Here is a 17098-nt window from a genome sequence, read left to right as displayed (position 1 = left end):
GATAAACAACCTGCCTCACCACAAAACTCAGCTGACACACCTCAGGGTGAGAGCACAGTTGCCCACTCTGCTGTTGCACTTCCCTTGTAGTCACCCAGATATCATTCCCTTCAGCATTTGGACTGACTCTGAAAGCAGCTGCTTTGCTTTCTCCTCTCTGTAGCACCAAAAAAAAAAAAGTGTATTGCTTCTATTGTACTAAATAGTACCATATATGTTTTAAATAGACTTGCTTTCATGTCAGAATGTGTCTCAAAAGTCCCAGGTGAACCAGTCCAGGACAACTGAAGAAAATGCAGAGAAGGGGACGTGCTGGACATTGATCCAAGGTTAAAATACACCACCGCAGCCCACACCAGGGTGAGTTCTAAATAAGAAGTGCCAAATGCAATCAGTGACTGCTTGAACATGCCTAAAATTTCAATTAAAAGGTGCCCAAACAGAGTAGTCGTAAAAGATACAAGTTAACGGCAAAGTTGCCTGTCTTTTATCAAAAGAACAGCTCTGGTGGAAGCTGCCCCAAGTTTGTAAATACCCACTATTAGCCTAGTTTGGCTGGGCATACTGTGAGCTTAAAGTAGCAGCACTAAATTAGAAGCTGAGTTAAGAACCTTTGAAAATCTGCCCCTATAATAGCAAGACCTATTGAGGATTTGAATGCTACCTTGGTAACCCTGCTAAGAGTAGAAAGGTTACTGATGCTGGTCTCTCTGGAGTCTGGAAATCACTCTCCTAATCAACCCCTGAACTCACTCTGGTTCAAGTCTTGCTACATTTCTTAACACACATCTATTATGTATTCCTCTGTCAAAAAGTAAGTCCCAATTTAAGAATAATTCATTTTTATTAAAGAAGTAGTAATAAATCTGGTTACAAATCCCACTTTCATCACTTAATCAATGCCAATTCACTAAAAATTAATATGCTGACACTTAGAACATACTTGTAACTGAGAAATAGTTGTAAGAAAACTGCAAAAGTGCATAAGGACCATGCTTAATCCTCACATGCTCTAGCAAACCTTATTGCTCAAAAACTCAAAGGACTTGGGCACGTTCCTCCAGGCACTTGTATTTTAGCATTTAAGAGACTTTAGTGTCGTTCTGAGATCTTGGCAAGACCAAAGCTTTCAGCAATATATTGGTTACTTGTGAAACACGTGAATAATCTTAAGAATTTTGTTAGGACAGTCAGTGGGAACTGCAGTGCAGGTAATGGAAGGGACAGGATTTAAGTGTCTCTCCTGACCAGCATCCATTTCCACTGCATGTGACTCTACAGATCTTATTGGTATATTATCTTCTTCCATCAAGCCCAGACAACCTGATTCATAAGAAAAAATGCTGAATAAATCATCATGACTTCCCAGATAAAGGCAGTCTGGAGGAAAATGACTGCAAGTAAGTTTCCCCTTCCTTGACTGCATGCCATATATCAAAGGAAAAACTACAGCAGAAACACCAAACAGGTCTGGGCTTCCCTGCAGAGACCTACAAATGTGACCTGACAACTTGTGGAAACAACATCAGGGTGTCCAGCGAAGCATGACTGGACAAGGACTTGCCAGAGGACAACAGTGTGATGAAGAGACTGACAGCAACAATAATGTCTGTGTAATATGTGGGTGTCTAGCAGGACAATGCATTAAGGATTTCAAAGTACATGTTCATGAACATGGTTTTTTTAATGCATAACTCCACATTTTAATTAGCCCAGCAAGTATTTCCAAGTTTTTGCTTTTTTGCTCTACCAGAACACACACAAAAGGCAGTCTCTTGTGTTTTGTAACTGACACAGCTGCTTGCCTGCAGAACAGACCTTAAACCACATTTTCAACTAACTTTGAATAAGGTACATAAAATTAATTTTCTCCCTTATGAAAATTTTTTGTGCTTTAAGACAGTGGATGGATAGAATTTATTTTATTAGTAATTTATTAGTAGTATATGTGCAGTAATATTGCTACATTATGGAAGAAAATAAAATGCTACAATTCCACTAAAATCTTGGCAGAAACAGCTTAAAACTGATAATCCTCTGTGGATTTGGGTTAAGTCCTACCAACACACAGGGAGGTTCTAACTGAAATTATCTGTTCCCAATACCAGGCCCTGACAACCAGTGGAGATAGCTGCCTCCACATGCAGCAGTGCAAGTCAACCACTACTGAGAATCTAAGCCAGGAACTTGACCCAGGTTTCATTTTCCCAAAAAGAATTTTCAAACTGTTGTGCAACACAATACAAATTACAACTGTCTCAATATTAAATGCTAGATGTTTGACTTTCAAGCCAGGCACACCCTAGATATCTTACACAATGTCATCCATTCAAAAGAAATCCTACTCAAAGAATGGTTCTGCTAATTAGATTGTTGGCACACACACTGATTTTGCATTTGACAGACTTTCTTCTCAAGCTTCAGACAACAGAAAAATTAAAATTGCTTTCTCACAGATACTGAGAAAGAGGAGATAAAACACAAAATGGCCCTTGCTGATCACAGACATGACAGTAACATAACACCGGAATATCTTATGTTAAAAATTATTCTTTTCAGAAGTCAGAGAAAATAATATTTCATATTTAAAAGGGTAAATCAAAGTATCTTGCCTCTTATTTTTCTTCAGTATGGAAACTAATGAAAATAAGTTGTGTAAGCAGATTGCTTTTCCCATGTATTTGCAAACACCACTTATTTGCCTTTCACAGTATCAAATCTAAGCCCTCTCTACAGCTCTCTTTTCAATTTATACAGAAAACTAAAACTGAAATTATAAACTCTAGTCCAGAGGTTTTTCCTACTTTAGCTGCTTAATTCCCTATTAGAGTCAATTCGTGTATCATCAAAAATCCTTCTTAGGGCAGCTCATCCTGAAGTCTGCTTTTTTCCTCTCTGATATTCCTTTCAGTTGGAATTACTTCCTTTTAACTTAACATTACCGACAAAAGCTGCAGCACCGAAATTCATTCCCTATCATCTAAATCAATCTTCATAATCCACTGCTGACGACTCATCTTAGGTATCTATCTATAATTGCTTATTTTTCATGCCTATCTGTGGTTGAAAACTGATAAACAGAAGGATTTATTATACTGCCTTGCTCTGAAATCCAACCACATTAGGTAAGATAATACACTAGCTGGCCATGTTTCTGCTCACAGGAAATATATAATATGTCATCACTCATTATTTTCATCCCATTGGGGAAAAAAAGAAAAACAAACAAAAAATTAAGTAACTCACTGGGAAGTTTAATCATAGTAAAAATGGAAATAAATGGTAATGAGTCAGTCAAAAAAATTGAGAAAGTCTCTAAAATATTTAAACAGCAATAACAACAACCAAACAAAAAGGAAAAAGCCCTAATACTCATATACTATGAAGCTGGGTTACATTTCTCACATCAAATTTAAGATACATAGAGGAACTTAGGAAGGGAAAGCCCTCTCAAAAATCATGAACTTTTTCAGACGGTTCAAGTTAAAGACTTGTCAAAATTACAAATTACAAACTTGAAAATTACAGAAAGCAAACAGGTATCTTGATGGGATAATGGTTCTCTTCTGCTTTAGGTTCCTCACAGCTTTACTCAATCCAGGCTCATGTGAAAAATCTCTTCTGTGATGTTCACCATTAATTTCCTGGGGAGAGATTCTAACATAAAGTAACACAAACCAGTTCCTCCAGCCTGCTATTGCAGCTGGTTATAAAGGTTCATTGAATTGCAGAGATATTGCAAACTCATGAATCCTGTCATTTCAAACAGCAGCTCAAAAAAAAGATGTCCCCACCAACCAATAAAGTTACACCAAAGACGGTAGGAAGAAGGCAAAGGATTTAATACTTAATCATTCAGTTAACAGCAACTTTTGAAGGCTCTTCTGGTTAAACCAAGCATTGAAAATCGTGTCTGCTGAAACTGACTGCAGTTTCAAATACTGTAGGTCAGATCTGCCTTTAAAACCATCTCTTTTCACCATGTCAAATTTTAAAAGATGCTGTCAAATCTGTGAAATCCAACATATTCTCTGATTTCTGATTGCATTAGGATTATAAGACTGTCTTTTCTCTCAAAAATCCAATGGATAATTCTGTAAGATGTGACTTGAAAATAAAATCCTTATATTCATTAAAAATGTAGGCTTCTCTGCATCATTGTAATTGATAAAACTGACAATGCCAGACATTCTGATTTTAAAAATCTGACAATAGAGAATATGTAGTTGACTGAACATGTCTCTGGAATTGTGGACAAACATCATACATTCCTTGAATGTACTGAAGGAAGAGGTATTATATTATTATGATTAAACAACAACGGGTGAGAAGCTATGTTGCTCCTGGCATTTTCAGGTCATTACAATTTATTTTTAAAAGCAGATTAGGAGAGTGCTAAAAGTCTTGCAAGCCTCGAGGTTACTGTTGCTATTACATACTGCCCTATATCCATCAGCAAATTAAGTATTCAAGCTGGTATTTTTCTTTATGGCTTGTGGGGTTTTTTTAGGTTGCTCCCACTTCTTACCTTAAATAGACAAGCGTTTCTTGAAAACTCAGGGGTTTTTTTTGGGGGTTACTTCAAGTTAAATGTTTGGAGTTGGTTGAGAAGATACCAGCATTTTAAAGACTCTCTGCAAATATCATACTGTACTATTTTAAAACCTCACTCTATAATATGTCTTCATGTAAAATACCTACTGACATGGAGTTTGGGAAGATACATTTTCAGAAAAAAATCTTAATGCCCCAGGCCTCTAGCTGCAATCAGGAGAAATCTCTTTTCCCATTTTCATACCATAACATGAGATAAAATCTACTGTACCCAATCTATTGTACCCAGTTCTACTGCATATCCTTCAAAAAATAGGACAATTATGCACAAACATTTCTCTACTGTCATTTCTGAAAATTCCTGAGGTATATGATGGGCTACTTTTAAGTATAGTACTTTGCTCATTCATAAAACATAAGCCTTCTAAAGAGATAACTTTGATGGACTCAAGCTGGGGACAGCCCATGTTCTCTCCTATTATGCCTCATCTTTTTGCAGACAGAATAATGGCAGCCTGGTATGTCTCTGCTCCTTAGCATCATATGGCTTTTAAAATGGAAGTTAAAGTGAACCAGAAAACTAAAGGAGCTCAATGATCATGGCAGAAAGGATATTAGCATGAATAATCAATTAAAAGACATTAACGAGATGACCATGTTATCAGGGACTTCCCAGTATGGCATCAATCTTCTAAGGGTGGCAGTCAGGGAAACCAAGCATGCCCAGATGTGAAATAATGACTGCAAATTAATAATCACAACAGACATCCTTAAATAACAAAACGTGTATTAATGAATTGCTATTGATTGCCAAAAAGCATTATCATAAGTAGAAAACTTGGCTAAAGCAGGAGCAGTTACTGTGCCACTCTAAGATGGGAAGTTCTCTTGAAATTTTCCTTAGAATTTCTTGGAGGAAATCCTGCTTATTTCTCTGTACTCTTTCATGTTCAAGGAGAGGAGAAAAAAAATTTAAAAAGGTAAAAATGCCACCATAATCAGTAGCCTCACCCAGTAGCCTCACCAACAGAGCCTGCTGTACTTCCTCAGATCTTTGTGGAATCATAGAATGATAGAATGATTTGGGTTGGAAAGGAACTTAGACCTCATCTCATTCCAACCTCCTAACATGGGCAACATCCCACTAGACCAGGCTGCTCCAGGCCCCATCCAATCTGGCCTGTATGTTCTATAATTTATTAGTTCTATCAAATTGTCAAATTTGTGCTGAAATTTAGCTAGATCTTGAGAAAAAAAGTAGTTCATTTCTTTTGAAGAAACTGCATGATTGAGATGATAAACAGCCAGAAGATTGAAATAGCTTTGGTGTTCAAGTCGCAGCAGTCTCAGAAAGATATTTTTTATCTGACTGCTTGGAATAAAAAGCAAAAAATTTCAAAATATTCAGACTGATCAAACATCAAGATGGTGCTCCACAGCTTCCTCAGACATTCCTTTCTATCACAAATCATTACCATTCCAGGCCTGTAAACACTCAATGCACACAGAATACACTTTTTTTTCTTACTTAATTGCATGAACCCCGCTTGTGTTTAATGAAATCCATCTGTTGGATAATAGATGATGATTTCAACTTAAGCTCAGCTCGAAGTGTAGCTGTCGACAGCTGAAATTCATGAAAGAGGTAATAAGAAATGTAAAAGGCAAAACATCACCCAGAAGCTACTTAATTCTTAGGGATGATCTCCCCCCAAATCAATACAGCCAGTAAGACACGAAGGCCTCTGATAAAATTAAAACAATGATCCTTGACTTTCAAGCATGAAGCCCTTCAAGGTGAAAATATTACTAAAATTGATATTGCCACTCTCGATGTTGACTTAAATAGAATAAATATATTTAAAATACAAGTGATGCTGTTAACTGTTGGAGGGCAAGTCAAACATCACCCTCAGTGAATCCCCTGATAAGAAAAAATGAACGACAGGAGATTACAAAGCTAATGCCCATGGATCAAGTCAGGTCAAGGGAGCTGGAGACAGCAGGATTAGAGAGGCGGGATCTTTAATGCACTTCCCCCAAGCACTAATGGAACAATAATGGCTCCTTCTCAAATTAAATGCTACCCCATGTTGAAATATTAATGTGTACGACAGTCTAAGAAATTTTAACTTCCGCTCACTGGGTAAAAACTTAAAATAGCATTATGCTTTTGCAAAGAATAAATTGTGTTCCAATAAACTGATTGGCATAAAATCCTGAAATGCCACAAAAAACATGAGCATAACCATCACTCCTTCCAGGCAAGGTTAACTGAAGAATATAAGCTAGGGCTGAGTGATCAGTGGGATCACTAGAGGAAACTCCTCCTTGAGGACCATGTGGTAAAAATCATGTTAAGCCCTGAAATTCTGGCATTCTCTTTAGCATTTCATGGCACAAACGAATGCATAAGGTTTTCCTGCTATTTCTCTTCCGTTTGGGGTTGTAAATTTTGTGGGTTTGTTTCTTTTCTTTTGGATAAAATGTTTGCTAATTATGAAAAATGTAAAGATTGCCAGACCATACTTCAAGTGTTTTCAGCTCTCAAGACAGATTTTTATATCCAGTGTCGAGGCAGAACCTAACAGCACCTTCCAGTATCTGAAGGAGCCTGCAGGAAAGCCAGAGGGACACCCTTTGTCAGGAACTGCAGTGACAAAAAAAGGAGTAATGTGTACAAATTGAAAGAGGGGATTGAAATTGAAAGGGTTAGGATGTTAGGAAAAAATCTTTTACTGTGAGGGTGGCAGAGACTGGAACAGGTGTCTCAGGGAGGCTGTGGATGGTCCCAGCCTGGCAGTGTGCAAGTCCAGGTTGGATAAGAGCTCACCTGAAGCTTAAACACCGGCCAAGGCACTATGTCCTCTCTTGTCCAGGACCTGAAACTCTTCCAAAGGCACAGGAGAGCCCATTCCATTAAAAAAAACGCTGAGCACTATAGGTCCAGATTTTTCTGTTGCTACTTTACAGTGACTAATTACTGCCTCCAGAAAACAAAAAGTATTATAAAACTAAGTCTGCAAAGTATCAAAAAGCCAGAGAGATACACAATGAATAAACAGAACTATTTCCTCTACAAATTGCAGGTATTTTTACTGTAGCAGTAAAATAGACAAAATTGTTACTTCAAAGGATAAAAAAAGATTGGTTTTGGCATCTACATTAAAATAAAACCATGACATTGGTAACCAAAATATGTCCAATCACAAAGTAACCACAGCTTGTAACACACTGATAACGATCATAATAATTATAGTAGTGATTTGTGCACATCACTACCAAAAATTTTAGAGCTCAAATGCAGCTTTGCCAGAAAACCTCTACCCTGAATGCTGACAAGTTCTTCATGCGGCGAAAGCCCCTCAAATCTACCCCTGACACAGGAAAACATACACCAGCACAAAGCCATGGTCTGCTAAGAAATACTCCAGGCAGTGATGAGTGAGTGTAACATTATCATATTACCTGTCAGGCCAAGTGGAGTGAGCTCACTTAACTCATACCTTCAACAAAATGCAACTCAGAGAAAGAAAACCCTTCCTTGTCATGGAAGATATCTGGATATTGAGATGCTAAAGGTCTGATTGCATCTGGAACAGCAGCCCTGTACACTGCTGTGCTGATTATCCAGGACAGAAATGAGAGGAAGTAAACAGAAAAATATTCAAAATTCTATTTTAGCTGAAGGGGGGAAAATAAACAAACATACAGCCTTCTACATGTCACTTGAAGAAAAGTTAAATCAGGTAAAGGACACAGTCCCATTTATGAACTAAAGAGTGGGGGCTGTCACAAACTAGGAAGAAACTGCTCAATGTTGCTTTATTACCATATATCCATCTTCTTGCTACTATTTTGAGAATCCTCTGTCAGACAAAAAAAAAAAAAAAAAATTAAAAATCAGTTCTTGTGCCCAGAGATGCGTTAGGACCACTTGTGGCACAATGCTTTTAAGCACTTTATAGTGCTGTAGGTAATGAAGTGCACATTACAAATGAATCACAAAAAACTACATTGAAAAGATAATGGAAAAGAAGGTAGACTTTATATGCTAAAGTAGTTAAACATCTTGTCTTATCCTTGATGTCATTGCCTGGGTTGAAAAAGAGAGTAATGACAGAAATAATTATTGGTTCATTTTCAATTCTCAGTTACCAGGCAGCAAGAACAGTGGAAAGCGGGGGGAAAAAAATATTGAAGAAATTAATACAATTTTATACCCCTTGAAAATAGATACCTGATATCATAAACTCTAATACTGGAAACCCACAGTTATTGAAATATTTGTGGTCATGTATAATGTAAAAAAAGTGACCACAAATGTTAAAAGCAAAGTAAATAAACTGGAGAAAAAACCTGGCCTTGCACTTTTATTCACAACAAAATTCAGTGTAGCTATCTCCACACTTTAATTCATCCTGAAAGTTCACTTCTGTAAATACTGTGCTTTCTCCTGGAGCTTTTGCAATATTCTGCATCTGTTTCAGGCTAAGTAAAACACATAGTTATGCTAGGCATCTTTCTCCTACCTCTTCCTTTGGGTTTTCTCTTCTCAGATTACTGTAGTGTGGATTGTAAGTAAGGAGAGAAACTCAACTTTCTAAATCTGTTTCAAAATATTATGTTAATGTATTTTGACTCCTCCAGAAGGAGTATGAAAGAATTCTGCAACTTGAAAGAGTTTTGAAAGTATTGAGTCATTATTAACTTTTAATTGATGAAAACAATAGTATTAATAAGATTTATATTTAATTTAGTCTCCTTTAAACCAAGACATTTAAAATTACCACAAGTATGGCATTCAGATTGCCCACCATTAATTGCAGTCTACCTAATCTGAGAGTCAGAACTTGGTCCTATATATTTCTTAGAAATTTATTCTCTTACTACTGCATACTACCAGCAGTAATACATTAGGGTGTGGAAAATGCTCCAAACTACTTAGTGAAATTACATGATAAAAAGAATTCCCTAAAATTAGGTTAAAACTCGTTTTAGATTTTTTTTAAACTACATTAGCAAGCATTGCCTTGGAAGTGAAATCTCAGGTATGACAGAATGACAAGCTTTGTTCCAGGCAATCTCAGACTTCTATATTCAGACTAGGTAAGGGAAAAACTGATCACAAAGGTGAGACCAGCAGTAACCGGGGGCAAGGTTATCTATGACTTCTCTAACAACATTTCTTGATCCTGACAGAGGGAACTGTGACACCAGCAAAGAGCTGGAACTTGAGCTACATGACAGAGTGGGTGAACATCCCAGCAGCACACTCGGATTGCCCCGATGGATACTGTCACTGCCTCGGAGCAGTAACATTCCCCTTGGCAGGTAGCCTTGCTCAAGGCTGAGTAGCAGGGGCAGGACACACAAAGTGCTGTGTTTTGGAAATTGGTCTGTCAGGCTCTGGTCTGCAGCCAAAGCTCAGGCTGGAGCACAGCACAAAGCCAGTGCAAGTGACTGATACCAACACTCGACAGCGACAGGCACGACAAAACCCCCGAGACAACGAGAGGAGGATCTGAGAGCTGCTCTCAGGACGCGAGCGAAAGGAGTAGCCTGCTTCGCAGGGGAAGTACCCGTGTCACCGAAACTGTCAGCGCTAATTAGAGCCCTGCAGGCATCCGCAGGGATTTCAGACACCGAGGAATAAACTGCCTCTCACTCCTATGGGCTGTCCCTCAGCCAGAAAACAGACGAGATAAGAGAGAGGAATCGCGTGGGAAGCTTTTCATCTCTCCCGCCTGCGCTGCTCTGTGGCTGAGGGAAATCGCTCTGAGCAATTAATTAATCGTTTTCACAACCGCTAGAAGTCCCAAACCCTTCCTGAACCTGTTCAAGATCAATGAGAAATCAGACCAACCAACTCATCTCTTCTGATAAGATTTTCTCCAGAATAGTCATTCTGGGCAATCTTTGGAACCTTGTTACAATCGCAAGTAACATAAAAATTAAAAAAGCAACACGATGAATGTGCAGAGAGAGCCACCACTCATAAATTAAAAATATGCTTAAACTAATCTGTATATTTGTAAGTGAAAAATATTAATCAAGATGATAATTAAAAAGAGAACTTTTTAAAGCAGTACATATAATCAGTACATTAAATTAGCTATTCCATCATTTGAGTAAGATCTTGTGAAAAATGACAGTTTAAGTCACAGATGTGCCATTTTAATGGTGCCCATTGAACTCCTGAGATACATTTTTTAAAAGAACAGCTGCCTAAACACAAAGGCTCCAGTCCCATATCATGCTTGTGAGCCAAACACTCTCAACTTTAATAATGACTCAAAACTCAATGACTTCCTTCAGCTGCATGCTTCAAGTTAGGCACTTACAGGATGAGAGCTACAGAGAACATTTGAACAACAAACACCTGTGCATAAGAAGCGTGCTGTATCTAACATGCTGTGCCTCAACCACTCACTAACAACTAAGAATCGTAACCGGTGAAACACTTAAATTCTGCTGAACACCTTACTGCTCCAAGCATTTCCACACAGCTGTACAGTTCACTTTTCCTAATAGTGTCTCTTGTCACTTCCAGTGTCTTTAATACTAATAGTTTACAGAGTTAAAAGACCAAAAGTACAATCCACAACACTGCATGTGACACCGGATGCTAAACCACCATTAGGTGCTTGTCCTCCGACTCGCATGATGGGACAAGACCACTGCTTCGTCTAAGATTTTGCCTAACACCCACCTCGGCGCTCCTGGACACGGACGACGAGCTCCCAGGCAGCCACCGCCTCCCTGTCCAGGGCCGCGTGCAGCGTCACCTCGCCGTTCTCTCGCTCCACGCTCACCGGCGACGCCTCGACGGGCGGCGACAGCAGCTCGAACCACGCGGAGGCGAAGCGCGCTGGGGCCAGGGTGGCCAGGCGGGTGCCCGGGCGGGCGTCCTCGGGCAGGACGAGCGCCAGGGGCGCGGCGGGCGGCAGCGCGGCCCGGCGGCGGCGGGGCGGCTGCGGCGGGAGGCGCTTGGGCTGCGGCAGCACCTCCAGCTCCAGGGGCTCGCTGAGCAGCGCGGGCCGGCCGCGGTCCCGCGCGTAGAGGCGCAGCGGGATGGGAGCGCGCAGGTGGAGCAGGGAGCTCACCAGCACCACGCGCCCGCTGCGCGGCACCACGAAGAAGTGCGCGCTGCGCGGGAGGGCGAAGTAGCGCACCTCCGCGTTGGCGCCCGCGTCCGCGTCCTCGGCCCGCGCCTGCCACACCTGCGACTTGAGCGCCAGCGTCTCCTCCACGCGGAGCTGCGCAGAGCCGGGGCCCACGAAGCGCGGCGCATTGTCGTTGTCGTCCAGGACGCGCACGGTGAGCGCGGCCAGCTCCGCGGGCGCGGCGCCCTGGGGCGAGCAGCGCTTGCAGCACAGCCCCAGGCGCAGCGAGTACAGCGCCCGCGCCTCGCGGTCCAGCGGGCGGCGGGTGCGCAGCCACACGCGGGCTTTGCGCGCGTCCAGCGACACCTGGAAGTGCGAGTGTCCCTCGCCCAGCAGCTGCAGGTGCCAGCGGCGCCCCTGCACCTTGGCGCACCAGGGCTCGGGCCCCAGCCGCGTCAGGGGGATGCTGAGCCCGCGCACCCGAGTGCCCGCCGGCCGGTTCTCCGCGACGTGCCCGTCGAACGAGGGTGTCCTGCGCGGGGCGGCGGCCAGAGCCCAGCACAGCAGCAGGCAGCCGGCGGCGCGCCGGGCTCTGCTCCGCGCTCCGCAGGGGCCCATGCCGGCTGCGAGCGGCGGCGGCTGCGGGAGGGTGCGCGGCGCTCCCCGCGCTGCCCGGGCCGGCCCTGCCCGCAGTGGGCGGGCGGGGAGGGGCTGGGGCACGCGGAGCTGCTCCCGGCCCCGCCCTGCCTCCCCCCGGTCCGAGTCCACGCGGAACGAACCGTCCCGTGCGCCTGCTTTAGGATGTTCCTAGAGGGCGAACTGCCCAAATGATCCCGCTGATGTAACAAGCTACCTTCCGCTTTACCTCCTCCAGTCTGCCACCTTCCCCTGCAGCCGAGTTCTTCGTCCGCGCGCCGCGGGCATCAGTGCACAGGTGACGTCCTGCAGTCTGTCACATGTCAAACAGACTCCTCCAGCACTCCAGTGTCCCCTGAAAACATTCAATTGTTGATTTCTAGACAGCTACCTATTCTAATATGCCAGTTTTGCTCTCAGCTTGTACTTGAGCACTGTCACTGACCTAAAGTCACATCTTTGGTCAATTAATCAGCTCCCCTATACCTGCCAATTTGTGAAGGTAAAAAAATTATTGATGAAATGTAGCTTGACTGAAGAATGTTTCTAGTGATAACCAGAGAGAAATATAATTCAACAGTTATTTGGCTGTTTGAATTTTTGGAATAAAACTAAAAACCCAATAAAACTAAATTTTGCCATGTTATGACTGCATAAATCAGGGATGTTATAGAAAAAAGTACTAGATTATGCAATTCCTCTTCAAAACAGATCAGTGCTTTCGAGAATGAAGTCCAACACAATATAAAATGGGGGTTGGTTCTGTTTATGAAGTACATCAATCATTTAAGATTAGAAATCATTCTGAGAATAAAGAACAGCAAAATAATAAAAGATACTCCATATTGGTCACATTACTCAAATTTCATGAGACTGAATGATGTTTACTTACATTTCATATAAAACAGTGCATTTCCCTTACGTGTGCCATCCAAGACTGTAAAAAAGTTTATAGACACAAAATTGTGCCTTTCTGTAAGCCTTTCAGAGAAACTGGTTGCCTTTCTGAGGAATTGGCAGTGTAGGAAACTCAGAACAAAAAATCCAAGTGCTCTACTATTACCAATGGGGAGTGACTATCTCCATTTCATTCTGCAAGCAATCAAGGAGATACAAATCATCAACTTCACACATTAATATGTTCTCTCCAGTTGCACTTCACATTGAGATGTCTCTATAAAAGCACCCTCCTATATGGGATGTTATCTTCAGTGCTTTGTGCGGGCTCTTCTTTGCTTTAAAATAGAAACTTTGTGAGGTCTGTGGATGTGTGCAGAGGAAAGGGCAATAAAAAATGGAATAGGAAGAACCCATAATTTGGTCACAAAGATTAATATGGCTTCAAGATAAAAAGATTTTTTTCCAAGTGTTTCCTGACTAGTAGGATACTATAAGGAATGTACAGTTAGTATTTGATCAATTTTTGATCAAACTATTTTGTGAGAGCATTGTAGTGAGTTCTGTTTTCTACATCCACTAGGATTTCCTTCTGTAAAAACATACCAGGAACAGTACTGTATTTTGCAAGGTCTTTCACTTCTGCATCAGAAGTTCAACAGATAAGTAATTTAAACACATATGTGGTTTTATCAGACTAAAGATGAGCCTCATTCATGATTTCAAATGTAGAACTCAACCTACATTATCCTAATCAGCATGTGGGCAGGAAACTGGGAGATTGCACAAGGTTTTTTTAGAAAAAAAGTAGAGACCTTATACTATTGTTCATTAAAAAAATAAAAGGATGTTGTTTTATAGTTCAGTGCCCTGTGGTAATCATAGAAAAATACTTGAGACTCTCTAACCCTATTACCAACTCTGCAAATCAGTGTGTATCTGAATTGGTGCCTGGATATTGTATAGTCAGAATTCCTTTGACTTCAGCTTACCTCCAGAAATCCTGATCACAGTGGCTTTAGAGTACAAGCTCCTCAGGTCTTCTACTTCACAAGTTTGTTGAGATCTAGAATATAATAAACTTTTCACATCATTTTCTTCCTTTTCCTGGCTGTTGAATAGCACTCTCTGAGGTCCCATCAGGGTCCAATGTATGTTCCAGACCATTCTCCCATTTACAAAAGCTTTTATTTCTATTACCTCTAAATTTGGATTTGTCAAGATGCATCAGTTCTTGCATTAAAGCATGAAAATTTTTTTGGTCCTGCCTTGGATTACATGTGTGCATCTTTTGTTACAGTAACTAGAAATTTGCCTATTTTGTCTCTGTAAAATCCAGAACTTACAACTCTCAAAGTACACCTACATACCTGAGAGTAAATCTTCTGCCCAGGCTTAAAGACTGCACAGATTCTTGCAAGCCTGGAGTGCAGATGAGCTTCATTTCCAGAGAGCTCACATGACCACAGCTATCTCCTGGTCACACACAGCATCAGGCTAAACCAACCTGCTGGTTACTGAGGTTCACCTGTGTGATCAGGTGATGGCAAGGCCAAGAAAAAATCATAAACTCTGTCAATGTTATGAATTCATGTTTGGAAATTACTGAAATGTAACTGTCTAACTTAGGGATTTATATATAAACCTTGTTTTTTACAGAAACATCATGACAAGAATTTGACACAGAATTTGCAGTTTACAGAATAGAATTCCTCTAAAATATGAGCAGGAAACATTCTGAGGAAAATCTTGGTTTTACCTTATGGAACTGCAGTGTTGCTATCGAGGCAGGAGAGAAGAACAAGACACTCTTCCTGGTTTACATGTACCTTGTAGCTGAAGAGCAGGATGGCTTAGGGAAAAGTGGGACAATCAACTTTGCTTTTGATCAAAAGGCAAATATGCCTGAAGCAGTGAGTGCTCTTGACTGCCACATATTCAATAGCCAGCTTTCCAGGAGAAGAAAGGGGCTGGAAGTCCCCTAAGATCTTTTACTATAAATAACTGTAAATATATAATCATAACAGAATTAATTGACCCCTCCAGAGCAAGATGTTGTACGTGTCACCAGATGCACCTGACAGACATTCCTCCAAGCACAAGTTTAAACCTCCAGGAAGGGCTCTGCTCTGCTGTGTATCCAGACAAAGGAAGCTCTTCCTGAGCTGTTTACTCCCCACTCAGGATTCTACAAATGTCTTGGCAAGCAGCTCTGTAGGATCCAGCCCAGAGTGACACAACAGTCCCCATGCTATTTGAGATGGTTTGTACATTGTCACTTTTTATAACAACACTTGTAGCTCTATTTTCTCAAATGCAAGTACAAGTAGTAATCCTTTCCTGTATAATTTTGCAAATTAAACCTAAATTATTCAGAAGTACAGCTGCTGTTGTCTAATCCTTGCTAGTTCTTTATGCAGCTTTCTCTAAGTCAAAAATTTTTCTTGGAATCTAGCTCTGAAATGAGTGCAAGAAACCTTCTGTCATGCTAAAAGCAGAATTCTTCCTCAAAAAGGGAAAAGCTTGTGACATTTTCAATATCTTTCAGTATTTTATAACAATTGCTTTCCAATTTACTTCAACCACCTGGAAGACCCTTTCTGCCACTAAGCATGGTGTGCTAGATACAAGTCCAAGAAGTCTACAGCAAATGTTTTAATTACAATAATGTACCTGAAAGGACATACCTATGCAGCCAGAAACACCTCCTGCATGACTTATAATCAAATTCAATCAGCTATACAGTCATATCAAAAAGGGAAACCTGAGGTGTGTTGAAACCAGACAAACAGTCACAATCAATTGTCACTGAAACACACTCTAAAGCTATACTCTGCTTTCCCTGGCTGGTGCCTTACTGCTTACCAATACAAACACATTATTAATAATGTCACTAAATAGTTTGAAAACCTTTACAGAAAAGCTTTTCTTAAGCCCCTAAGTCTTCACATGATTAAATGTTTTTGACTTGTGAGTGACACAAAAAATTTAACTTTCTTTTTAAAATAATGATTTTCACATGACTTTCTCCTACTCTCTAAACTATGATCCATCCCCATTCTGCCTTAATAAAATGTTGGTGTGAAGCAGACTGCTGTTTTCACATTCAATACATAAAACACAACAAATATATATGCCCAACAATAAATCTTAGTAAACCTTGTTCCAATTTTCAGTTATTTGTATACATGCAATAAACATAAAGAACCCATTCATTCTTGCTTGTTTTTCCTATTCATAAGTGTAATTCTCCATAACTTCAGTATCTTTTGTTTTGGTCATCACATTTCTCTGCGTGTGAAACCCAAACTATTTTTACCTCAGCAGAACTAATCAGAAGAACAAATTACATTGTCGGAATGTACAGATTTGGCAAAGAAAATTTTTTTATTCCATTCTGCCCAGCTTCCAGCAGAAACCAGGCAGGCTTCTGGTGAGCTGTTCAACATCTCACCTAAAGGGCTTCTGGTCTTCCAGATTCCCCAGTTCTGGGAAGGATATCACTGGACTGCAGCCCTATGGCTTGGGATGTGAAGGCTTCCAGAGTCTGGAGCACAAAACTGCCACAGAATCAGGGCGCCCATATCTGCCCAGGTCAGTAGCTCTGAAAGTCACAGATGGACTGACCTATATCCAGTGTCCAGCACAACACTCCTCCATAGAGACTTCCTGGGTTTGAGAGGCGTTTGCTTCCAGCTGGAAGGAAGCAAACTTTGAAGTATCACACGTTAGCACATTTAACAGAAAGGTACTTATAAGAGATTTCTATAAACAATCCTTTGAAAACAACATTTGTTTAAATAACTCCAAACAGTGTGACAGTACCATGCACTGGTGTCTGGTTCATTTGAAGTATCTTATACTGTACATCACAATTAGCAAGGGTGTCACTCAGAACAGTATTA

At 40.8% G+C, this 17098-nt stretch overlaps 1 protein-coding gene across 2 annotated transcripts in view; it reads right to left on the bottom strand.

Moving 5' to 3' along the window:
* LOC117001456 (neural-cadherin-like) overlaps positions 1-12278 on the bottom strand; it is a 64591-nt gene extending 52313 nt beyond the window's left edge. For both annotated transcript variants that reach the window (XM_033069815.1, XM_033069817.1), the window contains exon 1: positions 11267-12278. In XM_033069815.1, the coding sequence (XP_032925706.1) occupies positions 11267-12278 (1012 nt within the window). The remainder of the gene's footprint in view (positions 1-11266) is intronic.
* Positions 12279-17098: the final 4820 nt, after the last annotated feature.

This window comes from Catharus ustulatus, chromosome 11, assembly GCF_009819885.2.
Source record: "Catharus ustulatus isolate bCatUst1 chromosome 11, bCatUst1.pri.v2, whole genome shotgun sequence".
In the NCBI taxonomy this organism is placed as follows: domain Eukaryota; kingdom Metazoa; phylum Chordata; class Aves; order Passeriformes; family Turdidae; genus Catharus; species Catharus ustulatus.
The sequence above is the reverse complement of the archived record's forward strand: the minus strand, read 5'-3'. Positions and strand labels throughout refer to the sequence as shown.